Source organism: Dipodomys ordii, unplaced genomic scaffold, assembly GCF_000151885.1.
Source record: "Dipodomys ordii isolate 6190 unplaced genomic scaffold, Dord_2.0 Scaffold55, whole genome shotgun sequence".
NCBI lineage: Eukaryota > Metazoa > Chordata > Mammalia > Rodentia > Heteromyidae > Dipodomys > Dipodomys ordii.
Window position 1 is genome coordinate 5,182,490 of NW_012267271.1, and position 22,446 is coordinate 5,204,935.

At 44.5% G+C, this 22,446-nt stretch overlaps 1 protein-coding gene across 1 annotated transcript in view; it reads left to right on the forward strand.

Annotated features, from left to right (window-relative positions):
- The window catches only part of Nup188 (nucleoporin 188kDa), a 56,337-nt gene that overhangs the window by 19,530 nt on the left and 14,361 nt on the right, over window positions 1-22,446 (forward strand). Inside the window, exons 9-23 of the mRNA XM_013021274.1 lie at window positions 1,412-1,623; window positions 2,369-2,483; window positions 3,723-3,923; window positions 7,486-7,575; window positions 10,830-10,895; window positions 14,322-14,441; window positions 16,037-16,163; window positions 17,698-17,850; window positions 17,977-18,103; window positions 18,299-18,386; window positions 18,474-18,550; window positions 19,505-19,619; window positions 21,239-21,359; window positions 21,507-21,573; window positions 22,232-22,356. Of these exons, the coding sequence (XP_012876728.1) occupies window positions 1,412-1,623; window positions 2,369-2,483; window positions 3,723-3,923; window positions 7,486-7,575; window positions 10,830-10,895; window positions 14,322-14,441; window positions 16,037-16,163; window positions 17,698-17,850; window positions 17,977-18,103; window positions 18,299-18,386; window positions 18,474-18,550; window positions 19,505-19,619; window positions 21,239-21,359; window positions 21,507-21,573; window positions 22,232-22,356 (1,804 nt within the window). The remainder of the gene's footprint in view (window positions 1-1,411; window positions 1,624-2,368; window positions 2,484-3,722; window positions 3,924-7,485; window positions 7,576-10,829; window positions 10,896-14,321; window positions 14,442-16,036; window positions 16,164-17,697; window positions 17,851-17,976; window positions 18,104-18,298; window positions 18,387-18,473; window positions 18,551-19,504; window positions 19,620-21,238; window positions 21,360-21,506; window positions 21,574-22,231; window positions 22,357-22,446) is intronic.

Sequence of the window (22,446 nt, forward strand, 5' to 3'; positions counted from 1 at the left end):
CCTTGCATGCCTGAGACCCTGGGTTCGATTCCTCAGCACCACATAAGCAAAAAGAAAAAAGCCGAAAGTGGCGCTGTGGCTCAATTGGTAGAGTGCTAGCCTTGAGCTGACGAGCTGAGGGACAGTGCCCAAACCCAGAGTTCAGGCCCTACGACCGGACCCCCCAAAAAAAAAGAAAAAAAGAAAGTCCATGAGACTCTTATCTCCAATTAGCCACCATAAAACCAGAAGTGGCACTGTGGCTCAAGTGGTAGAGCCTTGGGTTGAGGAGCTGAGGGATAGCACCTAGGTCCAGAGTTTAAGCCCTACGATGGAACAAAAAGAAAAAAAGCTAGGCACCAGTGGCCATACCTGTAATCCTAGCAACTCAGAAGGTTGAGATCTGAGGATGAGGGTTCAAAGCCGATCCAAGTAGGGAAAACAAAAAACATTTTGTTTTTGCCAATCCTGGGGCTTGAATTCTGGGCGTTGTCACTGTCCCTAAGCTTCTTTGGCTCAAGGCTAGTGCTTTTACCACTTGAGCCACAGGGCCACTTCTGATTTCTTGTGAATAGTTTATTGGAGATAAGAGTCACTTGGACTTTCTTCCCTGGGCTGGCTTCCAACTGAGGTTCTCAGATCTCAGCCTCCTTAGCAGCTAGGATTACAGGCCTGAGCCACTGGTGCCAGCTATGTGAAATCCCTTCTTCTTTCTTCTTGTGAAATCCCTTCTTTCTTTTTTTTCTTTCTTTCCTTCCTTCTCTCCTCCTCCTCCTCTTCCTCCTCCTCCTCCTTCTTATCAAGGCTTAGGCACTGTCCCTCAGATTCTTTTGCTCAAGGCTAGCACTCTACCACTTGAGCCACAGTGCCACTTCTGGCTTTTTAGTTTATGTGTTACTGAGGAATTGAACACAGGGCTTCATGCATGCTAGGCAAACACTCTTCCGTTAAGCCACATTCCCAGCCCTCTGTGAGACTCATCTCCAATTAACCACTAGAAAACTGGAATTACATTGTGGAATTACAAGTGGTAGAGTGCTAGCCTTGAGCACAAGTGGTCAGCAACATTGCCCAGGCTGCACGTTCAAGGCCCCATGTCCAACAAAAATAAAAGCAGGGTGCCAGTGGCTCACGCCTGTAATCCTCAGGAGGCTGAGATCTGAGGGTCACAGTTCAAAGCCAGCCTAGGCAGGAAAGTCTGTGAGACTTTTACCTCCTGTTAACCACTACAAAACCAGAAGTGGCGTTGTGGCTCAAGTGGTAGAGCGCTCGCCTTGAGCTAAAGAGCTGAGGGACAGCGCCCAAGCCCAGAGTTTAAGCCCCATGACCGACAAAAATAAATAAAAAGTAAATAAAATAAATTTTAAAATGTCAGTATTTTAAAATATGTTTTCATTCTTTTTCCTTCTTTTTTCCTACATTGGTTGTGTAGACTGAGCGCCAGGTGTCTCGATGGTTTGCTCAGTGCCTTCGGGAGCAGTCCATGCTGCTAGAAATTATCTTCCTTTACTATGCATACTTTGAGATGACACCTAGTGATCTGCTGGTATTAACCAAGATGTTTAAAGAGCAAGGATTTGGTAGTAGACAGACCAATAGGCACCTGGTGGATGAGACCATGGATCCTTTTGTCGACCGGATTGGGTAAGTCTGAATGAATCAAGGGTGACAGAACTTAGAGCTTTCGTACTCCATTTCTTCTGTAAATAGGTGAGAGGGAAAGCTTTTCATTTAATGAGAGGAGAAAGAAATGAGTGTTCTGATACCTTGCACTTCATATGGGCAGTAACCTAGGGCTTACGGAGACATGGTCTCAAGTAAATAGTACATTCTTACTTTCTGACTTTATCTAATGTGTTCATCCATTCACTCAACAAACAAAAGTTCTTGAACAACTATTTCAGGCCATACATTAAACAAATGCTAAGAAAGCACATTTGTTCTCTGTTTTTGAAGTCATTACCTGTGGGCTTAAACTTTTTATTTTTTTCCTCTTCTGATGGCCATTGATATATCTATGTAATGACACCTTTTTGATGAAAGAAATATAGATGAGAAATTGACACAGTTTACCTGGGTCAGGTGTAAGTGGTAGAAACTTTTAGTGCTAGATGTATAGTGCCCTGATTGGACATCAAGTGGCTGGTCAAATACAGGTGTCTTGAGAGTCTAAAATACAGGGGCAGCTGAGAGTGTTAACAATGTAAAAGGCCTGGATTTGATCTTCAAGATCTCTCTCACATACACACTCTCACATGAAATTAGAACCTCAGTATTAAGATACCACAGAAGTCATTGGTTATTCTGATATTGACATGTCTTACTTCTGACCTTAGTCTCAGGTTCTGAAGAGCATATACAATTCCTTTATATCATTTTGTCTTCCTAGTTACTTCAGTGCCCTTATCCTGGTGGAAGGCATGGATATTGAGTCCCTGCATAAGTTTGCTTTGGATGACAGGAGAGAACTGCACCAGTTTGCTCAGGATGGCCTCATTTGTCAGGTGAACTTGGGAAAGCCCTTTTTTCTTTCTTTCAGATGGCTTATAGTTAGTAGTGTTTTTAACCACAGAACTGTCCTGCTGTGTAAGCTTTTAGTGTTCTGGAGTTTAGATTTCTGTATTGTTAAATGGGTCATTAGATCTAGAAGAAACAGGTTGGTTGATCATCTGTACAGAGGTGATACTGATTCTGTGAAGCAAATGTAGTCACTTAGATGGCATAAACACAAAACAGGTCCAAGGTTTACTGGGCGGAGGAGAAAGTGGGAAAAGGGGTGAACATTGAGAAGGGAAGAATAGAAAATGAAAGGCCATGGAAAGCTAAGGTCAGGCTAATACAGTTTCTGAAGTCCTTATTGGAAAATGTGTTTATAGTTTTACATTAAGATACATAAAATCGGTAGAAATGTGAGTAAGGGCTGGTGAGGTGGCTCAGTGGTAGAGTGCTTACCTTGCATGCATGAAGCCCAGGGTTTGATTCCTCAGCACCACATAAGCAGAAAAAGCCAGAAGTGGCACTGTGGCTCAAGAGGTAGAGCGCTAGCCTTGAGCTGAAGAGCTGAGGGACAGTGCTCAGGCCCAGAGTTCAGGCCCCACAAATGACATAAAATAAAAGAAAAATGGGGCTGGGAAGGTGGCTCAGTAGTAGAGCGCTTGCCTTGCATGCTCGAGGCCCTGGGTTCGATTCCTCAGCACCACGTAAGCAAAAAGAAAAAAAGCCGAAAGTGGCGCTGTGGCTCAAGTGGTAGAGCACTAGCCTTGAGCTGAAGAGCTGAGGGACAGCGTCCAGGCCCAGAGTTCAGGCCCCACTACCGGACCCAAAAAAAAATAAATAAATAAAAGAAAAATATGTAAGTAAAGGTGAGAGGTGAGGGGACATGAATGAAGTGGCTGGGTGGTGTGGAGGCATGGAGGAACGTGGTCCTGCATGGAGAGTAAAGCCTCTCTAGGTGGATGATGGTTCTCCTGATCACAGTGACATCCTGGTGAGGAATCTCCCCTCCCCCCTTTTTTTGTCAGTCGTGGGGCTTGAACTCTGGACCTAGGTGCTGTCCCTCAGCTCTTCAGCTCAAGGCTAGCGTTCTACCACTTGAGCCACTGGGCCACTTCTGGTTTTCTGGTGGTTAATTGGAGATAAGAGTCTCAGACTTTCTTTAGATCTCAGCCTCTTTAGTAGCTAGGGTTACAGGCGTGAGCCACCAGGGCCTAGCTAATCTTCCTCCTGTTTCCCTCTCTTGTTAGGACATGGACCGTTTGATGTTGACCTTCGGGGACATTCCACATCATGCTCCAGTACTTTTGGCATGGGCTCTTCTCCGCCACACCCTGAACCCTGAAGAGACCAGCAGTGTGGTCCGGAAGATAGGGGGCACAGCTATCCAGCTAAATGTATTTCAGTACCTGACCCGACTACTGCGGTCACTTGCCAGCGGGGGGAATAACGTGAGTCTAAAGCTTTTGGTGGTTTCCAGTGAAATGGGCAAAGAGCAGGGCAGAACTATGAGAATCTTGGCAAGAACTGTAATAGTGAGGTAAAGCATGATGATTAGGTCATAACTAACTTACATAGAGCATTACCTATGAACAGACATTGTTCTTGCTCAGTATCTTTTTGGGAAGGGCATTGTTAGTGTTTGAATTCACCTCATGATTGCTGCTGATGTTCTACCACTTAGGTCACACCTCCAACCTTGCTTTTTTATTATTTTTTTCGTCGGTCGTGGGGCTTGAATTCTGGGCTTGGGTGCTGTCCCTCAGCTCTTCAGCTCAAGGCGAGCGCTCTACTGCCTGAGCCACAGTACCACTTCTGGTTTTCTGAGTGGTTTATTGGAGATAAGAGGACTTTCCTGCCCAGGCTGGCTTTGAACCTCAATCCTCAGATCTCAGCCTCCTAAGTATTTTTAATTAAAATAAATAAAAATTAATATTATATAATTTAAAAATTAAAGGCCTGAACTCTGGGCCTGGTGCTGTCCCTCAGCTATTCATTTCAAGGCTAGTGCTCTACCACTTGAGTCATTGCACTACTTCTGGCTTTTTCTGCTTATGTGGTTCTGAGGAATCAAAGCCAGGACCTCAGGCATGCAAGGCAAGCACTCAACCACTGAGCCACCTTCCCAGCCCAAGTAGTGTCTTTTTTAACCCTTACAACAGTTCTATCTTCTTCTTCTTCTTCTTCTTTTTTTTTCTTTTTGTAGGTCATGGGGAACTTAGGGACTGGCTGCTGATCTCTTTCACTCAAGCCACAGAGATACTTTTTCTGGTGGTTAATTGGAGATAAGAATCTCCTGGAGCCTGGCACTGGTGGCTCACACTTGTAATCCTAGCTACTGAGGAGGCTGAGATCTGAGGATCAAGGTTCAAAGCCAGCCCTGGAAGGAAAGTCTGTGAGACTTTTATCTCCAATAAACCAGCAGAACACCGGAAATGGTGCTGTGGCTCAAGTGGTAGAGTGCTTGCCTTGAACTGAGGGACAGCACCCAGGCCTGGAGTTCAAGCCCCATGACAGACCAAAAAAAAAAGAAAAAGTCTCATGGACTTTCCTTCCCAGGCTAGTTTGGAATTGCAGTCCTTAGATCTCAGCCTCCTGAATAGCTAGGATTATAGGCCTGCTTTTTACATTAGGAAATTGAGATTAAGTGAAGTATAATTTGCCCAACCAGCAATAATATTCAGTAATGGTGGATACAATTTGAATTTACAGGTTATGAGTCTGGCTATTTGCCAGTAAAGCATTTGTCCTAGGACATAGGTGGTTGGCTCTTACTGAGTGGAGAAGTCTTTTTTTTTGGTTGGTTGTGGGTCTTGAACTCTGGGCCTGGGCACTGTCCCTGAGCTCTTCAGTTCAAGGGAGTGCTCTACCACTTGAGCCACAACACTACTTCCAGTTTTCTGGGTGTTCAGGGTGTTCTTGCCCGTGCTGTCTTTGAACTGGGATCCTCAGATCTCAGCCTCCTAAGTAGATAGGATTACAGGCTTGAGCCACCAGTGCCTGGCTTGGAGAAGTCTTTTAAGGTAGCTTTTTCACATGTAGCAGGATGACTTAGCAATTCCCTTGAATTTTGGGATTTAATTTGGGTGGCATGATCTAGTCAACTCATTTTGATGTACTAAAACAAAACCTCTTGGGCTAAAAGTTTACCTCAGTGGTTAAGCATTTGCCTGTCATCTATGAAGCCCTGGCTTTGATCCCGGTCCTGCAAAATAAAATGAATTAAATGAACTTTCAGAAACTATGCCCATACAAAAAACAAATTCAGCAGGAAAGTCCATGAAACTCTTATCTCCAATAAACCACCAGAAAACCCTAAGTGGCGCTGTAGCTCAAGTGGTAGAGCACTCGCCTTGAGCTGAAGAGCTGAGGGACAGCACCCAAGCCCCATGACCGAATAAAAAAACAAACAAAAAAAAATCATCCATAATTGCTAGTACTTAGAGACAGATAAAATATCCTTCAGTATATATAAGGAAACTGATACATCTGAATATTACTCAGTGTTAAAAAGAGGTGGGCAGTGGTAGCTCACACCCGTAATCCTAGCTACTCAGGAGGCTGAGATCTGAGGTTCACGGTTCAAAGCCAGCCCAGGAAGAAAAGTTCCTGAGACTCTTATCTCCGTTAAACCAGCAGAAAACCAGAAGTGGTGCTGTGGCTCAAGTAGTAGAGCGCTAGCCTTGAGCTTAAGAGCTGAGGGACAGTGCCCAGGCCCAGAGTTCAAGGCCACGACTGATCAAAAAAAAAGAAGAAGCGGGGCTGGGAAGGTGGCTCAGTGGTAGAGTGCTTGCCTTGCATGCCTGAGGCCCTGGGTTTGATTCCTCAGCACCACATAAGCAAAAAGAAAAAAAGCCGGAAGTGGCTCTGTGGCTCAAGTGGTAGAGTGCTAGCCTTGAGCTGAAGAGTTGAGGGACAGCGCCCTGGCCAGAGTTCAGGCCTCACGACCGGACCCCCCCAAAAAAAAGAAGCTATTAAATAATGAAAAGATGGAGTAAGTGAAAGAAACCAATTTGAAAAGGTCCATAGAATGTAATTACAACCATATGTCACTAGAGGAGTCAAAGTTGTGCACACAATAAGTATCTGGGTTAAGAGATGGGAATGTGGTTTAGTGGTAGAGTTCTTGCCTGGTATGTGTGAAGCACTGGGTTTGATTCCTCAGTACCACATAAATAGAAAAAGCCGGAACTGGTACTGTGGCTCCAGTGGTAGAGTGCTAGCCTTGATCAAGCAAAAGAAGCTTAGGGATAGTGCCCAGGCCCTGAATTCAAACCCCAGGAATGCAAAAAAAAAAAAAATTTGGGTTAAGCTGAAAGGGAGGAAGGAATAATAGGCCAAGTACAAAGAATTTCAAAGACACTAAAATAGCTATATGATTTGGACCTACAGCTGCTCTAAAAACTAAGTTTGTTATATTTAAAAAGAACAAATTTTATCCAACAGACCTTATTTGCTGGTCATGGTTCATATTGGTGACTGGCTCATTAGTATCAATTTATATAAACAATACCTTCTTTATCCACACAGTTGAAAAATTAGAAAATAGTTTGTTTTTGTTTTTTATTTTTGTGCTGGTCCTAGGGCTTGAACTCAAGACCTGTTGCTGTCCCTGAGCTTTTGTGCTCAAGGATAGCGCTACCACTTGAGCTACAGCTCCTTGCTGCTTTTTTCTGGTGACTAATTGGAGATAAGAGTCTCTTGGACTTTCCTGTTTGGGCCTACTCCAACTTCAACCCTCAGATCTCAGCCTTCCTGAGTAACTAGAGTTAGAGCCGTGTATTAGTGTGCCCAGCTTGCCTTGCTTTTATTCTTGACTATGTTGGAATGCTGTGGTTTCTACTTTCTCTTTCTCCCCTTTGTCTTCCTCATCTGATAACTAAATTAGTAAAAGTACAGAAGTGTTAGATTTGTTTCCTATTGGTTTGCAAGGGCTATGCCAACTTGACATGATTGTGCTGACTGGGTTAAGAGTTGTGTTACCCAGTAGTGACTGCCTCCCTGCCATTGCAGTGTACCACGAGCACCGCGTGCATGTGTGTCTATGGACTCCTCTCTTTCGTTCTGACCTCACTGGAGCTGTACACACTGGGCAATCAGCAGGTCAGTATCTGGCGTTGCAGAGGATGTCATAGCTGCCAGCCTTGCAGTCCAGTCCCCACAATGTCCCCTTTAGTCACATGATAACTTATTTATTGCTGTTTGTTTTCATTTATTATGTGAATGATATATTATTGTTGAAAAAACAGAAAATGCTGTTAAAAAGAAAAAAGTCTAATCCAATTACACTGGTTAATTCAGTTAACATTGGGGTCCCAGTATTCCCTTTCATTTTCCACACACACAGAATAATTCTTTTCTTTTTTTTTTTTTTTTGGTCGGTCGTGGGGCTTGAACCCTGGGCCTGGGCACTGTCCCTGCACTCTTCAGCTCAAGGCGAGCATTCTACCATTTGAGCCACAGCACCACTTCCAGTTTTCTAGTGGTTTATTGGAGCTAAGAGTCTCATGGACTTTCCTGCCTGGGCTGGCTTTGAACCGCCATCCTCAGATCTCAGCCTCCTGAGTAGCCAGGATGACAGGCATGAACCACCGGCGCCGGCCTAAAATAATTCTTTTCTAGAAAGGGAATCATAGTGTATATAGTTCTTATGGTTTTTTTATTTTTATTTTTATTTTTTGTTGTCAGTCCTGGGGCTTGGAACTCAAGGTCTGGGCACTGTCCCTGAGCTTCTTTTGCTCAAGGCTAGCACTCTACCACTTGAGCCACAGCACCACTTCTGGCTGTTTCTGTGTATGTGTCACTGAGGATTCGAACCCAGGACTTCATGCATGCTAGGCAAGTACTCTACCACTCAGCCACATTCCCGTCCTGTGTATGGTTCTTTTCTGGTATCCATGGTGGGTTGGTTCCAGGAAGCTTCTAGAATACCAGTCTTTTTTTTTTTTTTCTTTTTGCAGGTTGGGGGGAGGTATTGGAGTTGAACTTAGGGCCTCTCAATATTCAAGCCACTCTACCAGCCCTTTTTGTGCTAGTTATTTTTTCATATAAGGTTGTTATGCTTGGGGAGAGGCCTGGGATACCTTCCTATATTTGCCTCCCTGCATTGCCAGGGTGACAAGGGTGTGCCTAACCTCACTTGACCATTAGTTGATCCTCCAATCTGTGCCTCATAGAGGTATCTGGGATTATAGGCATGAGCTGCATGCACCCTGGAAAGTTTACCTCAGATCATCTCTCACAGTAACTAACAACAATGTAAATGCTATGTGAATAGTGAATAGTTAGTTTGGATCTTGATTGGAGAATGATGGGAAAACATTGTACATGTTCAGTACAAACAACATTTTTTTTTCTATCTTTTTTTTTTTTTTTTTTTTTGGGTCGGTCATGGGTCTTGAACTCTGGGCCTGGGCGCTGTCCCTCAGCTCTTCAGCTCAAGAGGAGTGCTCTACCACATAGGCCACCGTGCCACTTCTGGCTTTTTCTGCATATATGGTGCTGAGGAATCGAACCCAGGACCTCAGGCATGCGAGGCAAGCGCTCTACCACTGAGCCACCTTCCCAGCACTCTTATCTTGTTTTTTGTTTTTATTTTGAGAAAAATTGTTACTGTTTAGCCTAGGCTGGCCTGGAACTCACTATATAGCCTAGGCTAGTTTTGAACTCATGATCTGCCTGTCTCAACCTCTTGAATGCTTGAATTAAAGGATTAAGAGGATTGCAGTTAATTGAAAGCAGTAGAGTATTGAACAAGCTTTGAATACTTTGGGCAATTTTTGAATACATTAGTACCTGCCTTATACCTAGAGGATTTGTATAAACATGTCGGGGTTGTCCTAAAACTTGAATTATTAATTAATTAATTTATTTATTTATTTTTGTCAGTCGTGGGCCTGAACTCTGGGCCTGGGCGCTGTCCCTCAGCTCTTCAGCTCAAGGCTAGCGCTCTACCACTTGAGCTACAGTGCCACTTCCGTGTTTTTCTGCGTATGTGGTACTGAGGAATCGAACCCAGGGCCTCATGTATACAAGGCAAGCACTCTACCATCGAGCTACCTGCCCAGCTCCATAGAACTTGAATTTTTTTTTTTTTTTTGGTCCCGTCGTGGGGCCTGAACTCTGGGCCTGGGCGCTGTCCCTTAGCTCTTCAGCTCAAGGCTAGCGCTCTACCACTTGAGCCACAGCACCACTTCTAGCTTTTTTCTTTTTGCTTATGTGGTGCTGAGGAATCAAACCCAGGGCCTCAGGCATGCAAGGCAAGCGCTCTACCACTGAGTCACCTTCCCAGCCCTACAACTTGAAGTTTTAGAAACTTTTCTTAATAAATGCCCAGTGTGGGCTGAGCTCTGTGCTAGCCATTGTCCTTGCCCTTTTAGTAGTCTAGTCTTGCTGAGCCTGGTAATACCTTACATTTATATAGCATTTTCCAGTTTATACTTTAATTCCCCAAACATCTTATTTAATCTTTAGTAAACCAAAGCAGTATTACCAGCTTTTCTCATCTCATTTTACACATAAGCATTTAACAATTTAGGTTCAGTTTGTCTAATCTCATATAGCAGACATAATGTGTACCCTTGGCCAGGTATAGTCTTTTTGGAGGGATGGGAGAGGTAGGGTCTCACTATGTATGTGGTCCTTGCTTGCTTTGAACTCATGGAAAAACTTGCTCCAGTCTCAAACTCCAGATCCTCCTAACTTGGTCTGCCAAGTAGTGTAGGGATTAGAGGCAACATGCCCAGCTATAATGTTATTCTTCTACTTACTTATTTAGTTGATCATGGGGCTTGAACTCTGGGCCTGGGCTCTCCCTGAGTTCTTCTGTTCAAGGCTAGAGTTCTACCATTTTGAGCCACAGTGCCACTTCCGGTTTTCTGGTCGTTAATCGGAGATAGGGTCTCATAGACTTCGTTGCCTGGGCTGGCTTTGAATCACAGTCCTCAGATTTCAGTCTCTTTTTTTTTTGGGTCCAGTCGTGGGGCCTGAACTCTGGGCTTGGGCACTGTCCCTCAGCTCTTCAGCTCAAGGCTAGCGCTCTACCACTTGAGCCACAGCACCACTTCCAGCTTTTTTCTTTTTTCTTATGTAGTGCTGAGGAATCGAACCCAGGGCCTCATGCATGCAAGGCAAGTGCTCTACCACTGAGCTACCTTCCCAGCCCCAGATTTCAGCCTTTTAATTAGTTAGGATTATAGGCATGAGTCACCAACACCTAAATGTTACTCTAAACTCAGAGTTGTTCTGATATATTACAGGAAGGTGTTTATTGGTGTTTTAATGTTAACAGAATACAATAAAAGCATAAAATGGTTTATCCAGTCACTTTCTCTCATTTTCTCCTCTCCCCCTAACAGGATGTCATTGATACAGCTTGTGAAGTCCTGGCAGACCCTTCTCTTCCAGAACTGTTTTGGGGCACAGTAAGTATGGCAGAGGGAATCATGTGAGAAAGGATTTATTGGACACGTTCTGATAGTTTATTTTTTGTTTGTTTGTGCCATTTCTAGAGCTTGAATTCTGGGCCTGAGCAATGTCCATGAGCTTTTTCGCTCAAAGCTGGTGCTCTATCACTTAAACCCAAAGCTCCACTGATGGCTTTTTGGTGGTTAATTAGAGATCAGAGTCTTAGGGTCTTTCCTGCCTATGAACTATGATCTTCAGATCTAAAGCCTCCTGAGTAGCTAGGAGCATAAGCATGAACCACCATTACCTAGGTATAATAAGGAATTGATTACAGTTCCCTAAGTCAGGTTATGAGTGCATTGTATCTTGATCAGTGTCACCCATTCCATCATTCTCCCCCATTTTCCCCCACTCCCACACCTGCCTGCATTTGCTTACCCTTCCTCCTTTCACTGCTGTGCCCCTCCCTCACTGTCCTTCCCCCTCAAACATGTTTCAGGCAGCACTGGTGGCTCACGCCTGTAATCCTAGCTACTCAGGAGGCTGAGATCTGAGGATCGTGGTTCAAAGCCAGTCCGGGCAGGAAAGACCGTGAGACTCCTATCTCCAGTAAACCACGAGAAAGCCGGAAGTGGCACTGTAGCTCAAGTGATAGAACGCTTGCCTTGAGATGAAGAACTGAGGGTCTGTGGCCAGGCCTAGAGTTCAAGCCCCACGACTGACAAAAAACAAACAAACATGTTGCCACTTCCTGGTATATTTTGTTAAATAGTTGTGGTAGGTCTTTTTCTTTTTGGCCAGTCTTGAGCTTGAACTCAGGGCCTGGCCACTGTCCCTGAGCTTCTTTTGCTCAAGGCTAGCACTTTACCACTTGAGCTACTTCTGGCCTTTTCTGTTTATGTGGTATTGAGGACTCTCACCCTGAGCTTCATCTGTGCTACGCAATAACTACCACTAAGCCACATTCCCAGCCCTGTGATAGCTCTTATAGTTAGCATTTATGCACATGTCTTCATTGGCTCTTCAGGAAGGTCTATGAAGTAGATGCTATCATTATCCTCCTTTTGCATTGATGACCTGCCCAAGATCACACAGTCGGACACACAGTAGCCAGAAAGTTCTGCCTGACTTGAGTCTGTAGCTCAAATATTTAGCATGATAGGATTATGCTGAATAAGCCTACTCTAATAATTTGTTATGGAGTCTTAACCTCAACCATCCTGCCAACCAATATATTTCACCAATATATTGCCTTTTAGGTACTAGGATTCTTGTAGTCCTTCAAAGTCCTTCTAGGGCATTAAAACTTTCCTGGCTGGGCGGGGCACCAGTGACTCACGCCTGTAATTCTAGCTACTGAGGAGGTTGAGATCTGAGGATCACGGTTCAGGGCCATCCTGGGCAGAAAAATCAGTGAGACTCTTATCTCCAATTTTGCCCTAAAAAACCGGAAGTGGTGCTGTGGCTCAAGAGATAGAGTGCTTGCCTTGAGCAGGGATAGTGCCCAAGCCCAGAGTTCAAGCTCCACGAACAACAGCAACAACAAAAAAACTATCTTAGCTGGGCACTACTGGCTAACACTTATAATCCTATCTACTCAGAAGACAGAGATCTGAGGTTGACATTTGAAGCCATCCTGACCAGGAAAGTCCATGATACTCTAAGCACCAAAAAGCCAATAGTGAAGCTATGGCTGTAGTGATAGAGTACTAGTTTTGAGTGAAAACCTCAGGGACATGTTCAAACTTTGAGTTTAAAGCCTAGGGCCAGTGACATACCTATAATCCTAGCTACTAAGGAGGCTGAGACCTGAGGATCATTGTTCAAAGCCATCCCAGGTTGGAAAGTCTATAAGACACTTACCTCCAATTAACTACTAGAAAATTGGAAGTATTACTGTGGCTCAAAGTGGTAGAATACTAGCCTTGAGCAAAAAAGCTCAGAGACAGTATCCAGGCCCTGAGTTCAAGCCCCACAATCAAGAAAAAAGAAAAAAATCCAATAATTTATATGTTGCCAGTTATCAGAGTGTTAGGTTAGAGTGAGTTTTTTTTTTTTTTTTTGGTCAGTTGTAGGTCTTTAACTCTAGGCCTGGGTGCTGTCCCTCAGCTCTTCAGCTCAAGGCAAGCACTTTACCACTTTATCCACAGTGCCACTTCCAGTTTTCTGCTGGTTAATTGGACATAAGAGTCTCATGGACTTGCCTTGCCTGGGCTGGCTTTGAACCACGATTCTCAGATCTCAGCTTTCTGAATAGCTAGGATTACAGGCATGAGCTACTGACTCACAGCTAGAGTAAGAATTTGATTTGGGGAGGATTAGTCTTGTCATTCTTTTTTTTTTTTTGTCAGTCATGAAGCTTGAATTCAGGGCCTAGGCGCTGTCCCTCAGCTCTTCAGCTCAAGGCTAAAACTTTACCATTTGAGCCACAGAGCCACTTCTGGCCTTTTCTGTTTATGTGATGCTGAGGAATCAAACCCAGGGTCTCATGCATGAGAGGCAAGCACGCTACCACTGAGCCACCTTCCCAGCCCATAGTCTCATCAATTCTTGAGTCTCATCTGAGACTCAAACCTCACAGTCCAGTTGATAAAGGATCTGTAATTCATCTCCTGATTTTCCTTTTTTTTTTTTTTTTTTTCCAGTCCTGGGCCTTGAACTCAGGGCCTACGCACTGTACCTGAATGTCCTTTGCTCAAGATGAGCACTCTACTCTACCACTTGAACCACAGCACCACTTCTGGCTTTTTCTGTGTATGTGGTACTAAGGAATCAAACCCAGGACTTTGTGCATGCTAGGCAAGCGCTCCACTACTAAGCCATGTTCCCAGCTCCTCCTGATTTTTCTGATATACTGGTACTCTTATAAAACCCCAAGTGTCTGGGAGAAGCTGGTGTTGTCTCATATTTAAATTGAGCTTTATTGTTTGTGTGTGGTGGCTAAGTGCTACATGTTTTTAGTTTCTTTTTACTTTAGTGGAAATGTAATACCAAGGAACAAGGTTATCTTTAAGAAAAGTGGCCATTGGGGCTGGGAAGATGGCTCAGTGGTAGAGCGCTTGCCTTGCATGCCTGAGGCCCTGGGTTTGATTCCTCAGCACCACATAAGCAAAAAGAAAAAAGCCAGAAGTGGCGCTGTGGCTCAAGTGGTAGAGCACTAGCCTTGAGCTGAAGAGCTGAGGTACAGCGCCCAGGCCCAGAGTTCAGGCCCCACGACCGGACCCCAAAACAAAAACAAGAAAAGTGACCATGCAGAGCTCACTGCATAGACAAGCAGTCTCTTCTATGTCGTGAATACCCAGTTTGAGAGCTTTTGTCAGTAGAACTGTGAGAGTCTTAGGTGATGAGGGAAGAATGATAATGCTAATGGAAGGAATAATTCTAGATTTTCTTATGACAGCTAGTCACTTCTGAAGAGGCATGACTATTTCCTTCCATCCTAGGAACCAACCTCTGGTCTTGGCATCATTCTGGACAGTGTATGTGGCATGTTTCCCCATCTACTTTCCCCACTCCTGCAGTTGCTCCGAGCCCTCGTGTCAGGGAAGTCCACTGCCAAAAAGGTAAGTTGTTGAGTCAGATCCTGCAGGAGAGGGATTTTGTTGGGCTGTCACTGAGATTCCTTTTCCTTTTGGCATTGATACACCACTGCCAGGACAAATGTTCGTCTGCAGTTGCATGAAATATGCTAATACTTTGTGAAGAATCCCTAGTAGATACTATAGGACTAAGTCTAAGCATAAAATTCCTCAATATCAACCTGGAAGAGAGTAACTGTGTAGGTACAAGGTAATAGGGCTGGAGATGTAGTTCGGTGGTATAGTACCTTAGTAATATGTGCAAGTACCTGGATTTGATCACTGGCACTGCAAAATAGGAAGGAATAAGGAAGGGAGGAAAGAGGAAGATAGGATGGGAGAGAGGGAAAGAGGGAGCAAGGGAGAAGGAAGGGAAGAGAGGAAAGGAAAGACCAAGAAAGAAAGGGAAAACAAGCTAGGTGCTGGTTCTCATAATCCTAGCTACTCAGGTGTCTGAGATCTACAATAGTATGGTTCACAAGACAGCCCAGGCAGAAAAGTCCAAGAGACACATCTCTAGCTAATCAGCAAAAAGCCAGGCAGTCTAGAGGTATGACTCAAGTGGCAGGATGCCTGTCTAGAAAGTAAGGTGAGCAAGGGCCTGGGAAGATGGCTCAGTGGTAGAGCGCTTGCCTTGCATGCATGAGGCCCTAGGTTCGATTCCTCAGTACCACATAAAGCAAAATTAAAAAAGCCAGAAGTGGCGCTGTGTCTCAAGTGGTAGAGCGCGAGCTGAAGAGCTGAGGGACAGCGCACAGGCCCAGAGTTCAGGCCCCACGACCGGACCAAAAAAAAAAAGAAAAGAAAGTAAGGTGAGCAAGCATGAAGTCCTACTTCCAGCCCTAAAACACAGGCCAAAAAAAAATGAAATGGAGTCAGGTGATATATAAAAATGGTTTTGTAGTATTTCCAGTGATAGAGCATTTTTTTTTCATTTTATTTTATTTCTTGCCAGTCGTAGGGCTTGAACTCAGGGTCTGGGCACTGTCCGTAAGCTTCTCTTGCTCAAAGCTAGCACTTTATCACTTGAGCTACAGCACCACTTCTGGCCTTTTCTGTTTATGTGTACTGAGGAATGGAACCCAGGGCTTCATTCAAGCTAGGCAAGCCACATTCCCAGTCCAAGAGAGCATTATTGAGGAGAGATCCTTTTTCAATGGAGAGAAGGGAATGAATTGGGTTAAACAATGCTGAAAGCTGAGTGATGGTGGCTCACATCTGTAATTCTAGTTATTCAGGTGGCTGAGATCTGAGGATCGCTGTTCAAAGCCAGTCTGGGGAAGAAAGTCCATGAGACTCATCTCCAATTAATTGCCAAAAAACTGGAAGTGGAGCTGTGGCTCAGAGTGATAGAGCACTAGCCTTGAGTAAAAAGACCCAGGCACAGCACCCAGGCCCTAAGTTCAAGCCGACTAATTGCCCCCACCCCCCCAAAAAAAACATGGATCATCTGAGGCAGTTTAATTCCAGGAAGAGCCTCAGTGATGGGCTGGTGGAAGTTTGAGGACTGAAGCAGCTGACACAGGACCCTTAGATATCCTGTGATGAATGTGTGATGGGTTTCTTTGGCCTGTTGGCAGGTGTATAGCTTCCTGGATAAGATGTCTTTCTACAATGAACTTTATAAGCACAAGCCCCATGATGTCATCTCCCACGAAGATGGAACTCTTTGGCGGAGACAAACACCCAAACTCGTCTACCCTTTGGGTAAGGCAGATAGCTTTGGTATGTTAACCCCACTTACATGGGTCTAGTCAAGCTTAACCCTTTTGTTTGAGGTGCCTGTAAAATACTTCCTTCTCTTTTGTTTTTTGGTTTGGTGACAATTAGTCTCAGCTTCCCTTTCTCAAAATTTTTGTAGTTTTTGGAGATTGAACTAGGGTATTGTGCTCTGCCACTAAGCTGCAATTACAGCAAGTTTATCTCTCTATTTTTAGCAGAGGTTTGATCTCAGAGTCTTGCACTTACTAGGCAGGTGCTCTACCACTCAGTCATACTTCTAGCTCATTTTTGTGATGGTTATTTTTTCTTTTTTGGCGGCACTGGGTTTAAACTCAAGGTCGTGCACTTGTTAGGCTAATACATATTGCTAAGCCACACCTCTAGCCCTATTTCTGGATTTATCCTTTCCTCTTTCTGGATTTGATTTATCCTTTACCTGGTCAATATTTCCCCCCTGAAATACAGTTTTTGTTTGGTTTTGTATTGTTTTGTTTTCTGTTGGTTGTGGGACTTGAACTCTGGGCCTGGGCGCAGTCCCTCAGCTCTTCAGTTCAAGATGAGCACTCTACCACTTGAGCCACAGTGCCACTTCCAGTTTTCTGGTGGTTAATTGGAGATAAGAATCTCACAGATTTTTCCTGCCTGGTCTGACTTTGAACCATGCTAGGATTACAGGCGTGAGCCACTGGTGCCCAGCTTCAGTTTGTATTTTTTGTCCCCTCAAAAATGTAAAAAGTAACCATATGCCTATGGCTTACGCCTGTAATCCTAGCTACTAAAGAAGCTGAGATCTGAGGGTGACAGTTCAAAGCCAGCCCAGGCTGGAAAGTATGTGACACTCTTACCTCCAATTAACTGCCAGAAAACTGGAAGTGGCGCTGTAGCTCAGTGTGTTAGAGTGCTAGCCTTGAGCTGAAATGCTCAAGGCCCAGAGTTCAAGCCTCACAACTGGCAAAAAAAAGTATGAACTATACACAAGCTTATTCTCTGCATACTTAGTATGCAAATCAGACATTATAGAGATAGTAGCATAGCAATAAATTCTTATCAAGTCTTGGATAGTTGTTTGTTGTTTTTTTTTTGGTCTGGTCCTGGGGCCTGAATTCTGGGCCTGGGTGCTGTCCCTCAGCTCTTCAGCTCAAGACTAGTGTTCTACCACTTGAGCCACAGCGCGACTTCCAGCTTTTTTTTTTTTTTTTTTGATAGTTCTTAATAGACAAGATGCTAGGAAATAGAAACAACAAAAACCCACTTCTTTTTGTTACACATATAATTCAGATAGTTTAAAGAAAAATAGTCATTGGAGGGATAGAAGCCACTCTGGACACAACTGGTTTTAAACCTATGGAAAGAATTAAATATCTGCGTTTTTATATCTTTATTGAAAAAGCTATGTGCTTTTTAGTTACTAAGAAGAGTCCATGTGTCTGTGTTGACACACTGGTGCTGTAGTGGAGGCTCTTCTTTCTGTTCATCCTCTAATATATTAAACGGCTATCTCTCTTCCTCCCTTCCTTAGGGGGCCAGACGAACCTTCGCATACCTCAAGGTACCGTGGGTCAAGTGATGCTGGATGACCGGGCTTACCTGGTGCGCTGGGAGTACTCCTACAGTAGCTGGACCCTCTTCACTTGTGAGATTGAAATGCTGCTTCATGTTGTTTCCACTGCAGGTAGGCAACGTTCAGAGAGACCACTGTAGGGAGGGAACATCTGATTTGTTTATTTGTGTCTCTGAAACCCTTCAGTGATCTCGTGGAGTTGTTTGCTGTGAAGGCAAAGACATTGTTTCTCTTTAGATGTGATTCAGCATTGCCAGCGAGTCAAACCCATCATTGATCTGGTCCACAAGGTCATCAGCACTGACCTCTCCATTGCGGACTGTCTCCTGCCCATCACATCCCGCATCTACATGCTGCTGCAGCGGTGAGTCACGCACACCTAGCCCTCCATTACCTGCCAGAGCTTGTGGCAATCTCTCTTGGTTTCCAGGCCACACACGCTTCTCCCTTGGGAAGGCCTGAAGCCCTAAAAGAGGAATGTAGGGAGAGAACTGGAAAATCTCTGTGATGGAACCAAATGTGTTAGTCATTTTATTGAGTGCTGCTATTCTCCAACCAGGTTGACGACAGTAATTTCTCCCCCTGTGGATGTCATTGCTTCTTGTGTTAACTGTTTGACTGTTTTAGCTGCCCGGAATCCAGCAAAGGTAAGACACCAAGTCTTCTTATAGCCAATGAGTATTGCATTGGTGTGGGACAGAAAATGGGTGAACATTTAGCTTTTTCCTTTGCAGGTCTGGACTGATCTTCGTCACACAGGTTTTTTACCATTTGTGGCCCATCCTGTCTCTAACATGACACAGATGATTAGGTGAGCCAGGCCTGGTGGGTCAGCTTTATTCCCTAGCATGAACCATCCTCCTTTCAAGTCTAGCCTGGCCTGCTTTGTGTGTGTGTGTGTGTGTGTGTGTGTGTGTGCATGCGCATGCATGTGCACGCACGGGTGCACTTATTTTTATTAAAGGCTGGTGCTGTTCCACTTGAGTCACAGCCCAACTACCAGCTTTTTGGTGGCTGATTAGAGAGTCTCACTGGCTTCCCTGCCTAGGCTGGCTTTGAACTGCAATCCTCAGATCTCAGCCTTTTATGAGTAGCTAGGATTACAGGTGTGAACCATTAGTATGAAGCTCTGGCTACATTCGTTTTAAGCTTTCTCTTTCTGTACTGTATGCACTTCTTGCCTCTGCAGCTCTGGGAACCAAGGGTGAGTGAGGATGAGATGAAGGGATAGGGAGCATGGCATAGGGCTGCTCACCTCTCAGGGCAGAGTGCTGCGTCCTGGGTTTTCAAGTTTTAAAGATCCAGCTGAAGCTCTAGAGGTGTCTGGATGCAAAAAGCTATATCTATTTTCAGACACAGTCAGTATGCTCTTCCTTGTTTCATGGCTACAAAAGCTCCCCAGTAGACCAGCTACCAATATACAGGCTGGTAGTTGGGCTGTGACTCAAGTGGAACAGCACCTCTCTCCTGCTTATAGAAGAGGTATTTCCTGATGGCTCATTTGATTTTTTTCATCAATCTATCTTGAGATTACACATCAATAAAGCAGCATAAAATTGGCTACATTTGATCATTTCCCTTGCAGACAATAGTAAAAATGCTCTGTGGTGATTGGAAGTGTAGCTTAGTGGTAGAAAGCCTTCCTAGAAGTGTGAGCCCCTGAGTTCAAACTCTAGTACCACCAAAAGAAATGCTGTGATTACGTTTCTGGAACCCTTGAGCCATCCTTATCATTTTATCTCTCTTCCTTTCTGTGTTTTGCCAGTGCTGAGGGGATGAATGCTGGAGGGTATGGGAACCTTCTGATGAATAGCGAGCAGCCCCAGGGCGAGTACAAAGTCACCGTTGCCTTTCTGCGCTTGATCACCACCCTTGTCAAGGTACGGTTGGTCAGCTGACTGAGACCACAATAGTTTCCCTGCCTTTTTCTTCAAGACAGTCTTGTCTATAGTTACAACAGTTGTCCTGGCATTAGGGTGGCCTCTGTTTTATGCCAGTATGTTCAGTAGTAAGTCCTTAGATATATGAGTTTGTTTAACATTTGAAAAGCTTATGGGACAGAAGTCGGCAGCAGTGAGGGTACTGTGAGCCCTTCTCACAGAACTTGCTGTCTGTATTCCCCACTCAGTGCTTGCTGCCCTTTCCTAAGTGAGTCAGATATAAAGGGTTAAGAACAAGGCTTTTGGGGGCTGGGAAGGTGGCTCAGTGGTAGAGTGCTTGCCTTGCATGCATGAGGCCCGGGTTCAATTCTTCAGCACCACATAAGCAGAAAAAGCCAGAAATGGTGCTGTGGCTCCAGTGGTAGAGCGCTAGCCTTGAGCTGAAGAGCTGAGGGACAGCGCCTAGGCCCAGAGTTCAGGCCCCACGACCAGCACACACACACACAAAAGAACAAAGCTTTTGGAGGTGGATAGAATTAGGTTTACATTTCAGGTTGATCACGTACTTGCTACATGATGCTGAACAAGTGCAGAATTTGTCCTGATGTCTAGAAAATAGAAAAGGTCTGTATTCCATGAGTTGAGAGAGTCATTGGTGAGCAGCACCCTGTACTTCCTGCCTGTCAGGAAGTGAGTACTTTCAAAGAAACAGTCCTGAAACTGGGGGAAAGCAAAGGAAGGAAGAGATGTACTTATGTAACCTGACTTATGAAATGGCAACCCCTCTGTACAACATCTTAATAATAACAATAAAATATTTTGAAAAAGACAAAATATTAAATCACCTGAGGATTTAATTTTGAAATAAAAGTTTACTTAACAATACAAAAAAAAAATAGCCGGGCGCGGGTAGTTCACACCTGTAATCCTAGCTACTCAGGAGACTGAGACCTGAGGATCGCAGTTCAAAGCCAGGCTGGGCAGGCAACTCTTATCTCTTATCTTAACTCTTATCTCTTATCTCTAATATCTAACTAGAAAACCAGAAGTGGCGCCGAAGCTCAAGTGGTAGAGTGCTAGACTTGAGCTGAAGAGCTGAGGGACAGTGCCCACGCCTAGAGTTCAAGCCCCATGACCGACATACATACATACAAGGAATGACTGTTTTATATAGATAAAGATAGATTGAGATGCCTATATATAAATTGAGGGTCTCCAGTTTGAGAAAGTGGCTGAAATTAAGAACTACTATGACAAAGAACTTTTGAGTATCAGCCTTTCATCCCTTCCGGTATTCCAGTAATGGAGTTGAGATCAGAGGAGGCTGCTGTTCATAACAGTGAATCTGGCATTCTTGGTCCTTGGTAATTCTGTGTTTAAGGTCCCTGCCTTCTGTCAGATTTAATGTTTATCACTAGGCACCTTTGATGACATTGTCACATTGCTTTTTAGTTGCTCTTTGTATTTTAGAGAAATTTGTGGTTTCTATTTTTTTCTGGTGGCCAACGTGTGTCTAAGTTTCCTATGAACCTATCTATGCTTTTGAAGTGAAATCCCAAGCAGCTAAACAACTTTTCTTCCTTACATGGCAGAGGCCCTTACAGAATGGTTTCCCACAGGGGCAGCTTGGAAGTACCCAGAACCAAGGCCTAGTGCCCTGTGTCATGTTCGTGCTGAAGGAAATGCTTCCCAGCTACCACAAGTGGCGCTACAACTCTCATGGTGCGAGGGAGCACATCGGTAAGGACAACGCAGGCAGCACCATCCCCTCTTTCCCCCACCCTCTCCCTTCCCAGAACTAATGCTCTCTGGAAAGCTTTGTTTTCCTTTCTTAAAGCTCCTCACACAGGCCATGTCATTGCTCTGTCTTTTTTTTCTGGAGTTCAGGTTGCCTGATCTTGGAGCTGATTCATGCTATACTGAACCTGTGCCATGAGACAGACCTGCACAACAGGTAATGAGGACCCGGTTAATAGACCCAGTGCTTACCAGGGGAAGACATGGGTTGTTGCACGTAAGGCAGTCTCATTTCTTTTAGCACACTCACCTTGCTTGAACCCAAAGTGCATTCATTAATCTTGACTGTGATTTGCTTTCCACTGGCTCCATTGAGAAATGATCATTTCTCCCTATAGGGAGCAAATGAAGTGGGAGTGATAAGGTGTGATTGTGTACATGTAGATAGAAAATTTTTAGGATCTGTACAAAAATTATGCACATGCATTGGAGAATAGGCAGTTAGCGCAAGTAGCCATGCGTCAGTCTGCCGGCGGTGATGGTTGTTAACAAGTCAGTGCGTGTTTTTCAGTATGTCAATTCTCTGCTTGTACTCACTGCTGTGTGCCTTTCACTCCCTGACACTGCAGTCTTATTTTAGTGGTTCCATGCATTCCGTGTAGGGGTTAGTCATGACTTGTTTCAGTAAATATGTCTGTTCATGAATGGATGTTTAGATTGCGTCTTAGAGTGGGCCTGAAGATGAAGTCTATTTTAGGAAAGTGCCTTTGGCAGAGCTGGTCTGTATCACAGTGTATCACAGTGTCCAGTTGGTTAGGTGTGAGTCTCAGTGATAAACTTGGCAACTTTCTGGTAATAGCACCCTTGTCTTCCAGTCAAACCCCCAGCCTGCAGTCTCTCTGCATCTGCAGTCTGGCTTACACAGAAGCTGGACAGACAGTCATCAATATCATGGGCATTGGTGTGGATACCATCGACATGGTGATGGCTGCTCAGCCTCGTAGGTAGGAGACTCTCTGCACCTGCTCTTCTTTGCTTATGTGTTCTAAGGGCTTCAGTTATATTAATTGCAGCTGGTGTCGGGGGGGGG